This window comes from Branchiostoma floridae, chromosome 8 (assembly GCF_000003815.2).
Source record: "Branchiostoma floridae strain S238N-H82 chromosome 8, Bfl_VNyyK, whole genome shotgun sequence".
NCBI classification, from domain to species: domain Eukaryota; kingdom Metazoa; phylum Chordata; class Leptocardii; order Amphioxiformes; family Branchiostomatidae; genus Branchiostoma; species Branchiostoma floridae.
This window is the reverse complement of record NC_049986.1, coordinates 19,864,861-19,877,616: the sequence shown is the minus strand read 5'-3', so window position 1 is coordinate 19,877,616 and position 12,756 is coordinate 19,864,861. Positions and strand designations below refer to the sequence as shown.

General features: G+C 42.7%; 1 protein-coding gene across 1 annotated transcript; it reads left to right on the top strand.

Moving 5' to 3' along the window:
• The first annotated feature begins 704 nt into the window (after window positions 1–704).
• LOC118420740 lies at window positions 705–12,755 on the top strand. Its single transcript, XM_035827699.1, has 8 exons — window positions 705–822; window positions 2,100–2,170; window positions 4,327–5,194; window positions 6,165–6,328; window positions 7,851–7,913; window positions 8,498–8,720; window positions 9,558–9,746; window positions 11,763–12,755. Exons 2-8 carry the CDS (start codon window positions 2,115–2,117, stop codon window positions 11,865–11,867), a joined length of 1,668 nt encoding a protein of 555 aa, XP_035683592.1. The 5' UTR covers window positions 705–822; window positions 2,100–2,114; the 3' UTR covers window positions 11,868–12,755.
• The last annotated feature ends 1 nt before the right edge of the window (window position 12,756 follows it).

Sequence of the window (12,756 nt, the reverse complement as noted above, 5' to 3'; positions counted from 1 at the left end):
GATTTCCCCGGAATTCCTTTGAAGGAGCAGAACCCGCGGAGGAGTCTTGACTATTCAAAATCACCACGTGTTGGCGCAAACACGTCTTTAATTGTCTACCAGCCACTTGTTTTCGGAAAAGATTATATACTAGCATCAACCTCTTTCAGCAGTGTTGAATGAAGTTGTGAAGAATTTTTGTTGCACTTTTGACAGGGTGTTTTGGATAATCTTGTGAGTAACACCTCATGGTACTGTCTACCTTAACCCTAACCCTGAGGTACAAGAATAAGACTCATTTACATTCCTGAGCAAGTATGATAATAAAGAATGAAAATAAAAACCCCAATTTCTCGCTTTCTTACCCTGGGAATCTTAATTCACCTACATGTAGGTGTCATACAGGGAGGCAGTACTGGCCGGCAAACTACCTCCCTGCACGGCACCTTCCCAGAACCTTGGCTGCAGAGCATATTCTCTGCCGATAGAAGCTGTTCATTGTCATTGATCAGGTCCATTGATTTTTCCGTTTTTTGGGGACCGGTCCAACAAGAAAAGAAGTTTTTTTTTACCGGTACCCGACCCTAATGTATAGCACGATATAAGCTCATCTTCGTCCTGGAGGACGTTGACCCCATCATAATCACACCTCGGGGTCACAGGTTAGACTTAAGCTGTGTGGGACTTTTCACACACGGAGATCTGAATCTCTCTTAACCGTGCCTCGTAGGCGGCAGAAAGGCGTGCATCAGAGTCCTAAGAAAAGGTATCCAGTGGAAAAAAAGACCGGTTTGGAACGGGAACTAACTTGGACAGGCTTTCGTGCAAGCCATTCAACAAGAGGTGAGGCTATACTACAGCGGTAATCTTTTTCTGTATCTTTCAAAGCGAAAGACGCTCAAAAACCTCTACTTCGCCTATTTGGGTCTGTTTTTCGAACTTACCGAAGCTCGATGTTACTGACTTAGGGAGAAGAGATGCTGTTACAATGAGCGTAGTTCAGTGTCTAGAAGTGGCCAATACCCTTGCACTGAGCAAAGTCCTTAAAAAGGTTATTCGTGTTCTTTACTCGTCCTTGGAAAGGCTGAAATCATGAACCGTAGCAAAGCACAATACTTTACCCTAGATATTCATGACGTCTTTATTACCTTACAGTTATATAAATTGAACTACATGTATAGAATCAGTACCAATGTCCCAAGGTACAGTGATAGTTCATGCTGCGGTCCCTTTTGAACAGATGATGTAGCAGTGGCCAGGATCAGAAGCCTCAAATGTCCCGTTTTGCGGCAGGATACCTACCTACATATCAAGTAGTCCTCCGTTTCCAAACTTAAAAATTAGACATCCAGGTAAACATTATTCAAATGATATTCCCTCTCTACAATTGGTTAAAAAGAAACGGGGATTTACTTCTGGACGTTTCGAGTGACACCCATCACTCTTCTTCAGCGTCACTAGAATGAACAGTTTTTTTAATCCAGTTGTAGAGACTGAATTGTATTTGAATAGTTCCCCTACTTACAGGCGACCACCTTACATAAGTAACCCATGAATACACAATGATAACAAACGGGACATCATTGTAAGGGATAGTAAATACGCTTTCCAATGATATAAAATACAATGCAAGTTAAAAAGTTCTTAGGGAGGCATGTTCAACCGAAATCAAGCTTACTAACTCTTTTTGCCAAGTTTTAAATTAGCTAGGGTTGCATCCAAGCTAGCAAAAGTCAGCCACGGTTTGCAGGGACTTTGATCAGGCGCAACGTTTTTATGACCACCGCAACAACATTTACCGTTTTCTTTTGTGGTGCCCCTTCCCCTGCCCAATCCAACAGGGGACAATGTTCAGGATTTTACTATACCACTGTACATGTGAATGGTGTCCTGTGCTTCTACTTTATGCATTCCGTAAAAAATGCTTTTGAGAGTTTATATGTAACGTTGGAATCGGTAAAATTCGCATCGTAAAATTACCTGTAAAATCACCTGCAAACGTACATACCCCACATTGCAGAATTGTGTGCTTTTCTGTATGTCGGTAATCAAGTTCTACACCTTGTGGAATGTTCAAACTTCGTTCTGAGCGGAGTGCAATATCATCTTTACTCCCACAGTAAGAAGACGCCAGGATGGACAACAGTGAGGTAACTGCACCCGTGGGAAACACTAATCAGGACTCAGAAAGGTGAGACGTTGTTGGCATAAAAAAGTCACTCTTGTTTGTGTTTTGAAAATGATGAAATAACATATAGACAATGATAAAGCATCGGATAACGTTAAGCATCAGATAGGACAAGTCGAAACACGGCGAGTCTAATATCTGTTTTATCAGTTTGTTTATTGATCTGATAGGTGGTCCCATCAGCCTGGAAAACGATATCCAAGGCAGCCCTTGCTGGAACTATAGTTAATTCTAGCCTCCATAGCAGGTTCTCTGGACCATTTTTTGTTTTCCTTGCAATACACTTTTTCTGTAGACAGCAGCACACACGACTTAGTACAAAAAGAAATGGCCAGCAGAAGTGCACTATCAAACTTATCCAAATTATGAGCACCAAATAAAAGCCCAGAGAGCCTGCTATGGAGGCCTACTACGTTGATCCTCTCCCATAAGAAACAATGCATTGTATGTTTTAACGCGAGTCCAGGGAGCTATCTGTTTTTCCTGCATGTATCAAATTAACCCCTTCTGAGCTTTGTAGCATTTGGCTGGGGCCGTTTTGATTTTTAACGTGGAAACATCCGCGAGCTAAAGAAAAGAGCTGCAAGTCGTGCATAACAGTTGCAAAATGAGCATATTTATGCCGTTATAAACTGCAAAAAAAAAAAGAATCTTGTCGCAGATTCTTAAAATCTATTCCAAAGTCAATGAAGAATCTTTGAAGAAACAAAAATGAAGCATCTATTGTTCATGTTTATTCTAACTCGATGTGTTTAGTATCTTCTTCTTCCTGACCAATTAGTTTTCACGAAGAAGGCATTTATAGGCCAATTTTTTTCTTGCCACACTTGCATCATTAGGCGGTTCTCAGAGGATGTCATACATGAAGAAGAAGAAGAAGAACTTTATTGCACGACAATTGTACATGGTACAAAGTATGGCAACAACTATTACATAAAGTACAAAATAGAGGTATAGGATAAAGCTTAACATCATAGTTAACATAACAATAAGGGCTAACATGCATAATTCATTCATATAGTATCATAATGAAGTAGGCTAATCATTAGCTTCAGTATTCTTTCTAAAAGCAAAGCAGTCCTTGATGTATTTGCCTATTTTTGCATTATTGGAGTTCTGACATTCAAATAAATGTGTAAATCTGTCTGTAGCATCGAGTCTTTTGAAATACATGTATGTTGTACTTTCTTCGAGAAACGTGAATAATTAATTGCGTAAACTAGCGTATCTAGAACATTCCATTATAATATGAAATTCATCTTCAATATGATTTGGGCGGGGTGGACATATGCTCTATAATCAGCATGGCCTAACTCTAAAATGGGGTGATCCACGGAAAGTGTACGTGTACTGATTGAACCCAGTAAAGAACAATCTAGAAAGGAAACATTTGCAAGCGAATAGTTCCGGTGGAATACTTATCTTTACGATGGTCCAGCCTAAAAACAACTATTCTGTTTATTCTTACTAATTAAAGTCTAAAATATATTCATATACATGGCGACCAGTCCCTCCAGCTCTGTCCTGCCACCTGCTACATTATGTAATTGAAAACCACAAGGTGTCTGTTACACCTCCAGTAACCATGGTGACAGCTATCTGGTCCAGGATATATACTTTTTTTTGTTTAAAAACAGAATAAGAACAGAATAAGAACAGACGGTTATGATCATAACATCCTCTGGGAACCGCAAAATGATGCGAAGGTAATTAACGTTAACACTGTAAAAATGCAAAACAAGGCAAAGATAGTAGACTCGATCCATACCCCTTTTCGACATTCCTTGCCTTCCATTCCTCAATGTGTATGGGAAAAGTAAGAGAAATGTGACGTAGTGTTGTAGAAAACTGTTAGGGTGTTTGTACCTTAAGCCAGAGATCCAGGGTTTGAATCCCGTGACATGCCAGCGATGCTGTGTTCTCCGGAAAGGCATTTCATTTGGATTTCCTCGCCTCAACCAGGTGTAACAATTGGTATCTAACTTCGGTTGCAATTGAGGAGGTGGGAGGAAAGGGTTGCTGAGCTCCACCTTCCAATACCATAGTCTGGGCACGGTGGATAACAACCCACATCCACTACGGCATGAGGCTACCTTTTATCTTACCTTTTTTAGGAGAAAGAAAGTAAAGAATAACTGAAATTTACTCTTCCCCGACAGCCAAGAAAAGGTGGAAGACGACCTCTATACACAACTAAAAAAGCAGCTACAGTACCTGCGAAGTCGTGTTAGCGCCTCACCTGATCATGACGTCACGAAACAGTTCGCACACCTGAAGATTTCAGACCTCACCGAAGTGCCCCATCCCGACTTCTCCGGAAGCGAGCATCCTCATGACGATGACCTTGGCAGCGGTCAAGGTCAAGTATCGATCAGAGACCACGACAAGGAGGAACCTAGCAAAACGACTGAAGAAGTTGGTGCCAAACTTGAAGGATGGAACCAGCAGTCCGTTAATGAAGTAAACAAGAACCAAAGTGGTAACGACGCGGCTAACAATACAAGTGAAGAAGCTGAGGTTGGAGAAATGCCCGAAGACAGACCGAGTCCCTACAAACTCGTTTGGCAGCGTCAAGTTGGAGAGGCCAGTCCACCACAGCCCTACCAACCACCAACCGGGGCCTATGGGGAAGAAGTTGTCCAAGTTAAGATCAGCGCAGCGTCGGACAGTAAGAGAGAGATCTACGTCTTGAGCGACATCCATCTCGGGCGGCCCCTTGCCATCTGTCCCGGCCACTTGCAGCTGGAGAGCGCGCTGTCTCGCATCGTGACGGCGGCGGCAGAAGGGAAGGTCCGCTCCCTCATTCTGCTGGGCGATATCTTCGAGATGTGGGTCCAGTTAGCCGCAGAGCCAGCCTGGACGGACAAGGATTTCCTCAGACACTGGAAGACGGACTCCGTCTGTAAGGTCTTCACTCGCGCCGTGTGCGAGATGGCGGGAGAGCACGGCGTGGATGTGTACTACATCAGGGGGAACCACGACCACGAGATCACGTCTGCCATGGTCCACGACTTATTCCATGGGAAGGTATGGCTCAGTAGTGATAACGAGTATCTGTATCTATATAGCCGCGGTAAAACCGCCCTTCGGCGTAACACACCTAGCCGGGTTATCATCCGGGTAGTAGTTCGCTCCAATGTTCGCTTCCGCTACCCGTCTGGAGACCTGCAGATTCAAACCTTTTGGTGGTTACGTCAGTTAATGAGCGAAGTAAGGAATGGGTTCTAGAGCACTCGTTCGATGACAAGCGGACGGAGGGCGTTTCGGGTGTTGGAACGCATTGTTCAAACGAGCAGTTGAACCCAATTCCTTAATTCGCTCATGTGTAGGGACGAATCAGCGCCCTCGTCCAAAATTTGGACGATTCCAGACGTTATCGTGGTCAAGGATACCAAACGGAACAGCAGGGAAGCGACTGTATGTAGTGTATGATAAATGTCAGAGCGAGAAGCGACTGCATAAAGTGTGTAATAAACGCCGGAGCGAACTACTTTCCGGATGATACCACACCAGCTTCGAGTAGTGAAGATGTGTGCCGAAAATATTCGAACAACTGTTCTAACACCCGTTCGTTCGAAGGCTTCTAAAACTCGAACCTTCTACAGGTCTTCTAACGAACATTACGTTATTAGAACGCCTGTTCGATACCGGAACTCACCCGATTCGATGTCTTAAATTACATAACGTTACATTTTTCCAAGTGGAGGGAGCAGAGTGTCTTCCAATACAAAAATGTACATCGCGCACTGCTACAATGGATTGAGACACTTCATGAAAATTTGAACTTCATATGCAGAAATAAATTCCGGAAAGTAATGAAGTAAAGGAACAGAACTGGGGGCAATGCCGAATTGCAAGTCCTGAGCATAATGGAGAGGACTCGGGTAAAAAATCCTGGGAATACTTCTACTGAAAACTGAAAGTTAACCAACACAGACTTTTATGCTGATACTTTCATACATTAAGTGTTACATTTTCCCAATCCCCCTTTTGATAGGTTCGGTTCGTCCCAGGAATTCTAATCTACAACATCAGTGTGGAGCAGCAGGAGTATCGCGTCAGGTTCGAGCACGGGCACATCTGGGACCACCTGTCCACCTACTCGTACGGTGACACCACCGGACTCATCTGCGGGCGGCCCATTGCATACTATTGCTGCAGGTCAGCAGGGGAACCATTAAGTCCTTCTACATAGAAATCTTACTTTGCCTATTTAGACCGGGGTGGGGCGTTCTTTTGAGGCCTGCACCAACTTTCATGTCGCATATCGCCAAAATGCTTACGCTAGAGCCACCAAATTTGTTGCGTTTTCCTACAATTTCACGAAGTTTGGAAAATTTTCAATTTCTTCGTGTTGCCACGGCAACCGTTTGTTCACAGGCATTTTTGACGAAAATCGCTAATTTCGGTTCTAACAATGTATTTTTCACGTTTGTTTGCTATATTGCTGCTATTTTTTTACATAAATAAAATCTTGTGACATGGAGAATATCTTTTATAATTCTATATGAATAAATAATGCTAATTTCATGACGTCATCGGCCGAATTTCAAGATGGTTGATGTAAGATGGCGGAGCCCAACTGGTACCTTAGATATGCATAACGTCATTTTATGCCATCGTTTTGACGTCATTGAAGTTATTGGCACACACACAAATTCTAATGTCGTAACAAACATTAGAATTCTGTCATCTGCACTTGCTGTTACATTTTTGTATCAAACCTTGAATATTTCTGTGAATACCCCTTTTTCACGGTTCCACTACAAACAGTCAAATTGATGACGTTCTAATTATGTCATATTACGTTATAATAGCATCAAATTTCTTAAGTGTTTTTGATGTTATGTCTACATCATTCTCTTAAAATTTGGTGGCCATATGATAAGTCTTTTAAGAGGATTCAGAAGGACAGGATTCAGAAGGGGCGGGCCTCAACCCCCCCCCCCCCCTCCAGGGTTGACCAAAAAAGTCCTGTCTGAATATTATAGTTAAATAACTAAATAAAACTATTGGCCTTCCCGTTGCTATGGAAGTATCTTTTTCTCAGCGACGGCTGCCATAGCGAACTGCTGCTTGTGACTTCCACATTTGGACAAGTATTGATGTCTCAGGTTATACATTTTCACAAAGAACCATGATGTCCTACCTGGAGCATGAAATATAATACCTTTAAGTGATCAGAAGACATCAAGATATCGGTCACGTTATAAAGTTACTTGGCTAATGTGTCAATTTTCTATCAAATGTGTCCAAAATCCAGTCCACTGATTTTTTCAGGCCCATATTTTGTCCAAGACCCGTATTTTTTAAGGCCCGTATGTTGTCTCACCCCTACCCCGCACCTGGGCTATTTGTTCCCTTTTTCAGCATCCGGTCCAAGTTCTTGTCTCCAAGTTCACGTTTTAGAAGAACAAACGTCACTCTGAGAGTGCTGAGACAGAACTTGTTCTACAGGACTTTGTATGAATAGGCGTTTAGAACACTCGTTCGAATAACGGAACACACCCGGTTTGGATATATTTACGTAACGTTGCACTGTCACAATAATTTGCAATCATTATGGAAACCATAGACAATATAACGTTAGATAGGTATTTTTCATCTGTCATCTTAAGCTTTATCAGGATATAAAACTGAGAAAAGATGATGATGATGAATTTCTGAATATTGTGTGTTCCAGAATTGCTTCCTACCAGCTACTGAATGGTCTCTTTGTGGGAGACGTCACGGACAAGTCCATGCTGTAAGTGGTCGTGTCACATTATCACCTCCATGAAAATAGAGGTATAATATTGCCTAGCATGTGTAAGTGTGCACGTGTGTATGTGTGTGTGCGCATGTGTATGTGTGTGTCAGTCTGTGTGTGCCCATGTGTATATGCGTGTGTGTGCATGCGTGTGTATGTGTGTGTGCCCTTATTTGTGTGCGCGGCGTGTGTGCGTATATGTGTGTGTGTGTGTGTGTGCGTATGTGTGCGTGCCTGTGCATGTGTGTGTGCGCGTGCGTATGTGTGTTTGTCACGTGTGTGTGTGTGTTTCAGTCTGTGTGTGCCCATGTATATGTGTGTACGTGTTTATGTGTGTGTGTGTGCGCGCGTGCGTGCGTGCATGTTCGGCGGTATGTCATTTCAATTTTGGGCCTCCTGGTGGCCGACCGTGGTACTGTAGCAAGACCTACTATTTCAGTATCTTTGGTTCTGGACATTTTGCATTTTTTTTCTGTTGACATTGTTTTGGTAGTAGGTAACGTTAGCTTTAATGTTAACTATATTGCAAGCAATTTCAGTCATGATGCCATAACCAGTCTTGTGGTTTCTTCGGATAAAAGAAAAGTGAAGGCGCAGATTCGCGATATGCTGAAGAGCGCAGGGCCGGACATCATGAACCTCGTGTGTCTACCCGACATACGGGAGGAGCTTCTGTCTCTGATAGTCGAGCTAGCCCTGGGCGGGAGTATCCATGGCAACGGGGTGATCAGGATGCATGATGGGATGTACGTGCCCGTGCGGAAGCTGCCGAAGTACAGCTTTATAGAGAGGCTATGTAAACAGGTAAGTGTGGTCTGGGCATTTACCTTAGGTTTTTAAGCCAGGAAAGTGGTGAGCACAGTCCAACCTACTTTCACAAACACAATTTAAGGCCACCCCAACATATTTCCGCAGTGACAGAACCAACCACTGACACAGCCTTTTGTGATAGTAGCATTGAAGACAGCTGAACTTTTCAGGTTCTCGTATTCTAGAAAAATTATAATAACAAAAATGCTTAACTGGACAAACATATGAAAATGAAGCCAGAGGACCAGGTTTATGCCTTGGTGCGCTCAGTTTTATGAAGAGAATACAGTCAAGTTTTCCTGCCTTGCCTGCTTGTTGCTTTTATGATGTCCGCTTGCTATATTTTTTCTAAGAACCAACAAATTTAATTGATGTTACCTAAGTTGGCAATTATACAACGATCAACCTACGATATGACCACCCCCTAACGTTATAGATTATACCCTCAATCTTTGGGGCACAGTCTGCATCAGTCAGTTGGTTAATCGGTCTGTCATTCGGCGCCACTCAGGTGACCTCAATACGACAGTAATTGCCCCAGATGCGGCCATGGGACCGAGAAGAACCCCTACTCTTTTCGATTAGTGTGGTTTCTCAAACACGGGACCTCCATTTAACGCCCTATCCGAGGGACAGCCGTAACTGAAGCTAGGTACTCATTTTCACCTGAGCGAAGTGAGGAAATTCGTTTAAAGTACCTTTCCCAAGGGCACAACATCAGGGCAAATCAGCGGTTTCAAACCCGTTACCTCTGGCCTCTGGGCCAAACACCTTACCGATTGCGCCACACAATGCCACTCTGATCCTACCTCTGTTTAATGTCACTCCCAGGAAGGTCTGGAGAAAGTCTTTAAGATGTTCCTGGTTCATCTTGGCGACCTCTCTCCCTTGCTGGAGACCTGTGACGAGGACGTGGTAGTCACTGGCCACAGTCATCACTGGGCTGCAGAGCCGGCTGTTGGGAGGGACGGGAGGGCCATTCTGTCCGCTAACTCAGGAGCATGGGTGGATGCTGAGGAGGTGCGTGCTTTCTCAGGCGCCCTTTCCACAAGAAGGCGATCACTCTCACACACTTTTATTCAGCAACTGACTGACTGACTCATACTTGCCCTCACTCACTTACTCTCCTTTAAGGTCACGATCATCCTCTCACATTTTACTCACTAATACAATCACTTGCTCAGGGCTCGAAATTCATTTTTGGGATTAGGTGCACTGGTGCACCCAGCTTAAAAAAATGGGTGCACTACAAACATTTTGGGTGCACCACTTACATTTGAGTTATAACCTAATAATAAAACTTAACGGGAGGGGGCCATACTTAGACAGGGGTCCAAACTTCGTCAGGTTTTAAAAAATCATTGTTGCGGAGAAATGCAAAGATGCCTGCACATGAGAAGTACACTAGCTGTAGACAAAACCTTGTTGTAAATAACTACAAAGGCGGGGTATGTGTCGAAGTTAGCAAGTCCCACAGATAACGATTGAAAAACTTGCACACGTTTGACGCCTTCCGTGGCAAGTTGACGAGCGAACGTATCGAGACCATGGCCCGAGAAACTCTTGAATTATTCTTCGCAAAATAAAACATTTGAAAAAATACCACCATACATAGAAATGATGTTTATTAGCCTTCCGAAAAAATAATACCTGTGTTCTGTTTTGCCTTTAACTGGGTTGGATAAACGGAGCTAAAATGATGCCACAACGTTCACCCAGTCGGGGCTCCGCCATTTTACTATCACGCACGCCGGCGGTCGAGCGATACTCAACACGTTGAACTCAGTCAGCCCGTCCGTAGAGCGACAAACATTCAAGAAAAATCAATCCCTACCGACTAAAAAATCCTGTAGCCATTGCTGCTGCCAAAAGACAGGATGAAAAGGCAATCAAGGAAGCCGAAAAGCGAAAATACCATCACAGTTCAACGTAACAATGCGCTGCCGTTTTGCGGCAAGTTGGTCTCACCGTGAGAGGTAAACGTTTTAACACACCGTATTTGAATAAGTCGCGTAATACAAAATATGACCCATATTTGGTACAAAAAAATTATAATGAAGACTTTAAGTGCTATTCTATTTGCATAAGTTGTTTAAAAATGCACGGCGATGGTCTGGTTGTTACTATGTCGGAGTTTGGACCCCTTTTTTGTGTTGGAACGTTCTGCTTGGACGCAAGCCGAAAACCTGCCGTAAGTTTCGTGCGCTGTCAAAGTACAGTGCGGAACGCTACCGTTAAATGAAATATATATCTGTACAGCTTCAATAACAGTTATATGGATGCATACAAGATCTTAACTTGTTTTTGATGAGTTCACTGTAAAATGTACATTGACAAAAGCCATGCGCATCCACTTAGAACGGGTGTCTAAGTATGGCCCCCTCCCGTTAGTTATAAGCTATCAAATTCTTAAACAAGTACCATGACAGACATTTCTATCATCTTTCTAACTTAGATGTCAAGAATATGTTGTATACTAGTATACTTTGATATTTTTACATACATCAACCTAAGAAAATATTTGGGTGCACAGCTCCAATTTTGGGTGCACATGCACCCAGTATTTCGAGCCCTGCTTGCTCCATTAGGGTAGTACATGTAGTTCGCCCCTACATTTGTGTGTTCGCTTCTGCCATTTGTCTGGAGAACTGTAATAAAATATACTCAAAGTTTTGGTGATTAATGAGCAAATCAAGGAAGCGTCTAGAGCGCTTTGGGTTCGATGACAACATGCCCTCCTGCAAGCGGATGAAGGGCATTTCAGGTGTTGGAAAGCCTGTTCGAAGGAGTGCTTGAACCCATTCCTTAATTCGCTCATGTGTTGGGACTGACTAGCGCCCTTGTCCAAAATTTGGATGATTCCAGACGTTAGAGATGTCAAGGTTCCCAGACAGAATAGCAGAGAATTGACTGAATGTAGTCAACTAATAAACGTCAGAGCAGCAAACTACATTGTATGTACTATCCAGATGGTACCCAGGCTATTGTTTATATGAAATGCAACAAAAAATGTACCTATTACAACCCACACTGCAGGTTTCCTACCTGAGGCTGGTCCCACCAACAAGTCTGGAGGATGGCAGTATAGAAGTTCTACACTCTCCCGTTACTATGGCAACAGCTGAGGATAGCAGCAAATAATTATGGACAGCATAAGCCTGGGGTCAAGACTTGTCGGCTTAAAGGAGCCCAATGCATCATTGGGGCATTTAAACTCATTTTTTTTAAATTCAATTTTCAAGTTATGTTTACACACAGTAAGGTTAATTAACACTATCCTATTGCATATCGACCTTCATTGAGCACAGATAAGACGTCATTGGGTGATGAGACCTTATTGAAAATCTGAGCACTGCCCGTGCCACTAGGGCAGCCATTAATTCAAATTTTCGGAATGCATGTGAATCTTATCTAATCAATGTACCATTTCCCATGCCAAATAATCATTACGGAATGTTGAAGTCTTGTAGCCATGTTTTACAAGTCTGACACTGGGTTACATGGCAAAATTAAATTTCCTTTCTGAGAATTACGCCTTACTTTGCTCTCCAGAGTGTGAGGGAGAAGTGTTTACCATATGATACACTCAGTTCTGGGAGTAAATACAGGCATCTTCAAGTTTTCCTCCCTGCTCTCTCTGTTTTCATCATAAAAGGTCAGAGAAACAATGAAATAATGTTTTATTCATTTATATTAACAACATACAATGGCACATGAAAAATGTTAGTTACGAAAAGTTGAAGTTTTGTGGCCAAATCTTATGCTGTATTACATAGCAAAAGATTTCTGGAATGTACCTTTTACTTTGTTCTCAATAGGAGAGATGTTAGCTGCTTATAAATATGGAAAGTTGAAGTCTTGCAGTCATATTTTACAACTGTTACAGTAACTATAACATTGTATTTATACTTAAGCAAAAGAGTTTTTTTTCTGGATAGCACTTTGTCAACTGTTTCCTTTCCCAATGGTTTTCCAGTATCTTGGCTTTTTTAGGAACTGCAGGGTCCTTTTTGTTGAAGACTTAGGACAA

Excerpts from the sequence above, each read along its gene's own strand:
- LOC118420740 (XM_035827699.1), top strand. The coding sequence starts at position 2,115 with ATGGACAACAGTGAGGTAACTGCACCCGTGGGAAACACTAATCAGGAC. Across the intron at positions 2,171-4,326 it reads ACTAATCAGGACTCAGAAAG|CCAAGAAAAGGTGGAAGACG; the intron begins GTGAGACGTTGT and ends CTTCCCCGACAG. Across the intron at positions 9,747-11,762 it reads CATGGGTGGATGCTGAGGAG|GTTTCCTACCTGAGGCTGGT; the intron begins GTGCGTGCTTTC and ends CCCACACTGCAG.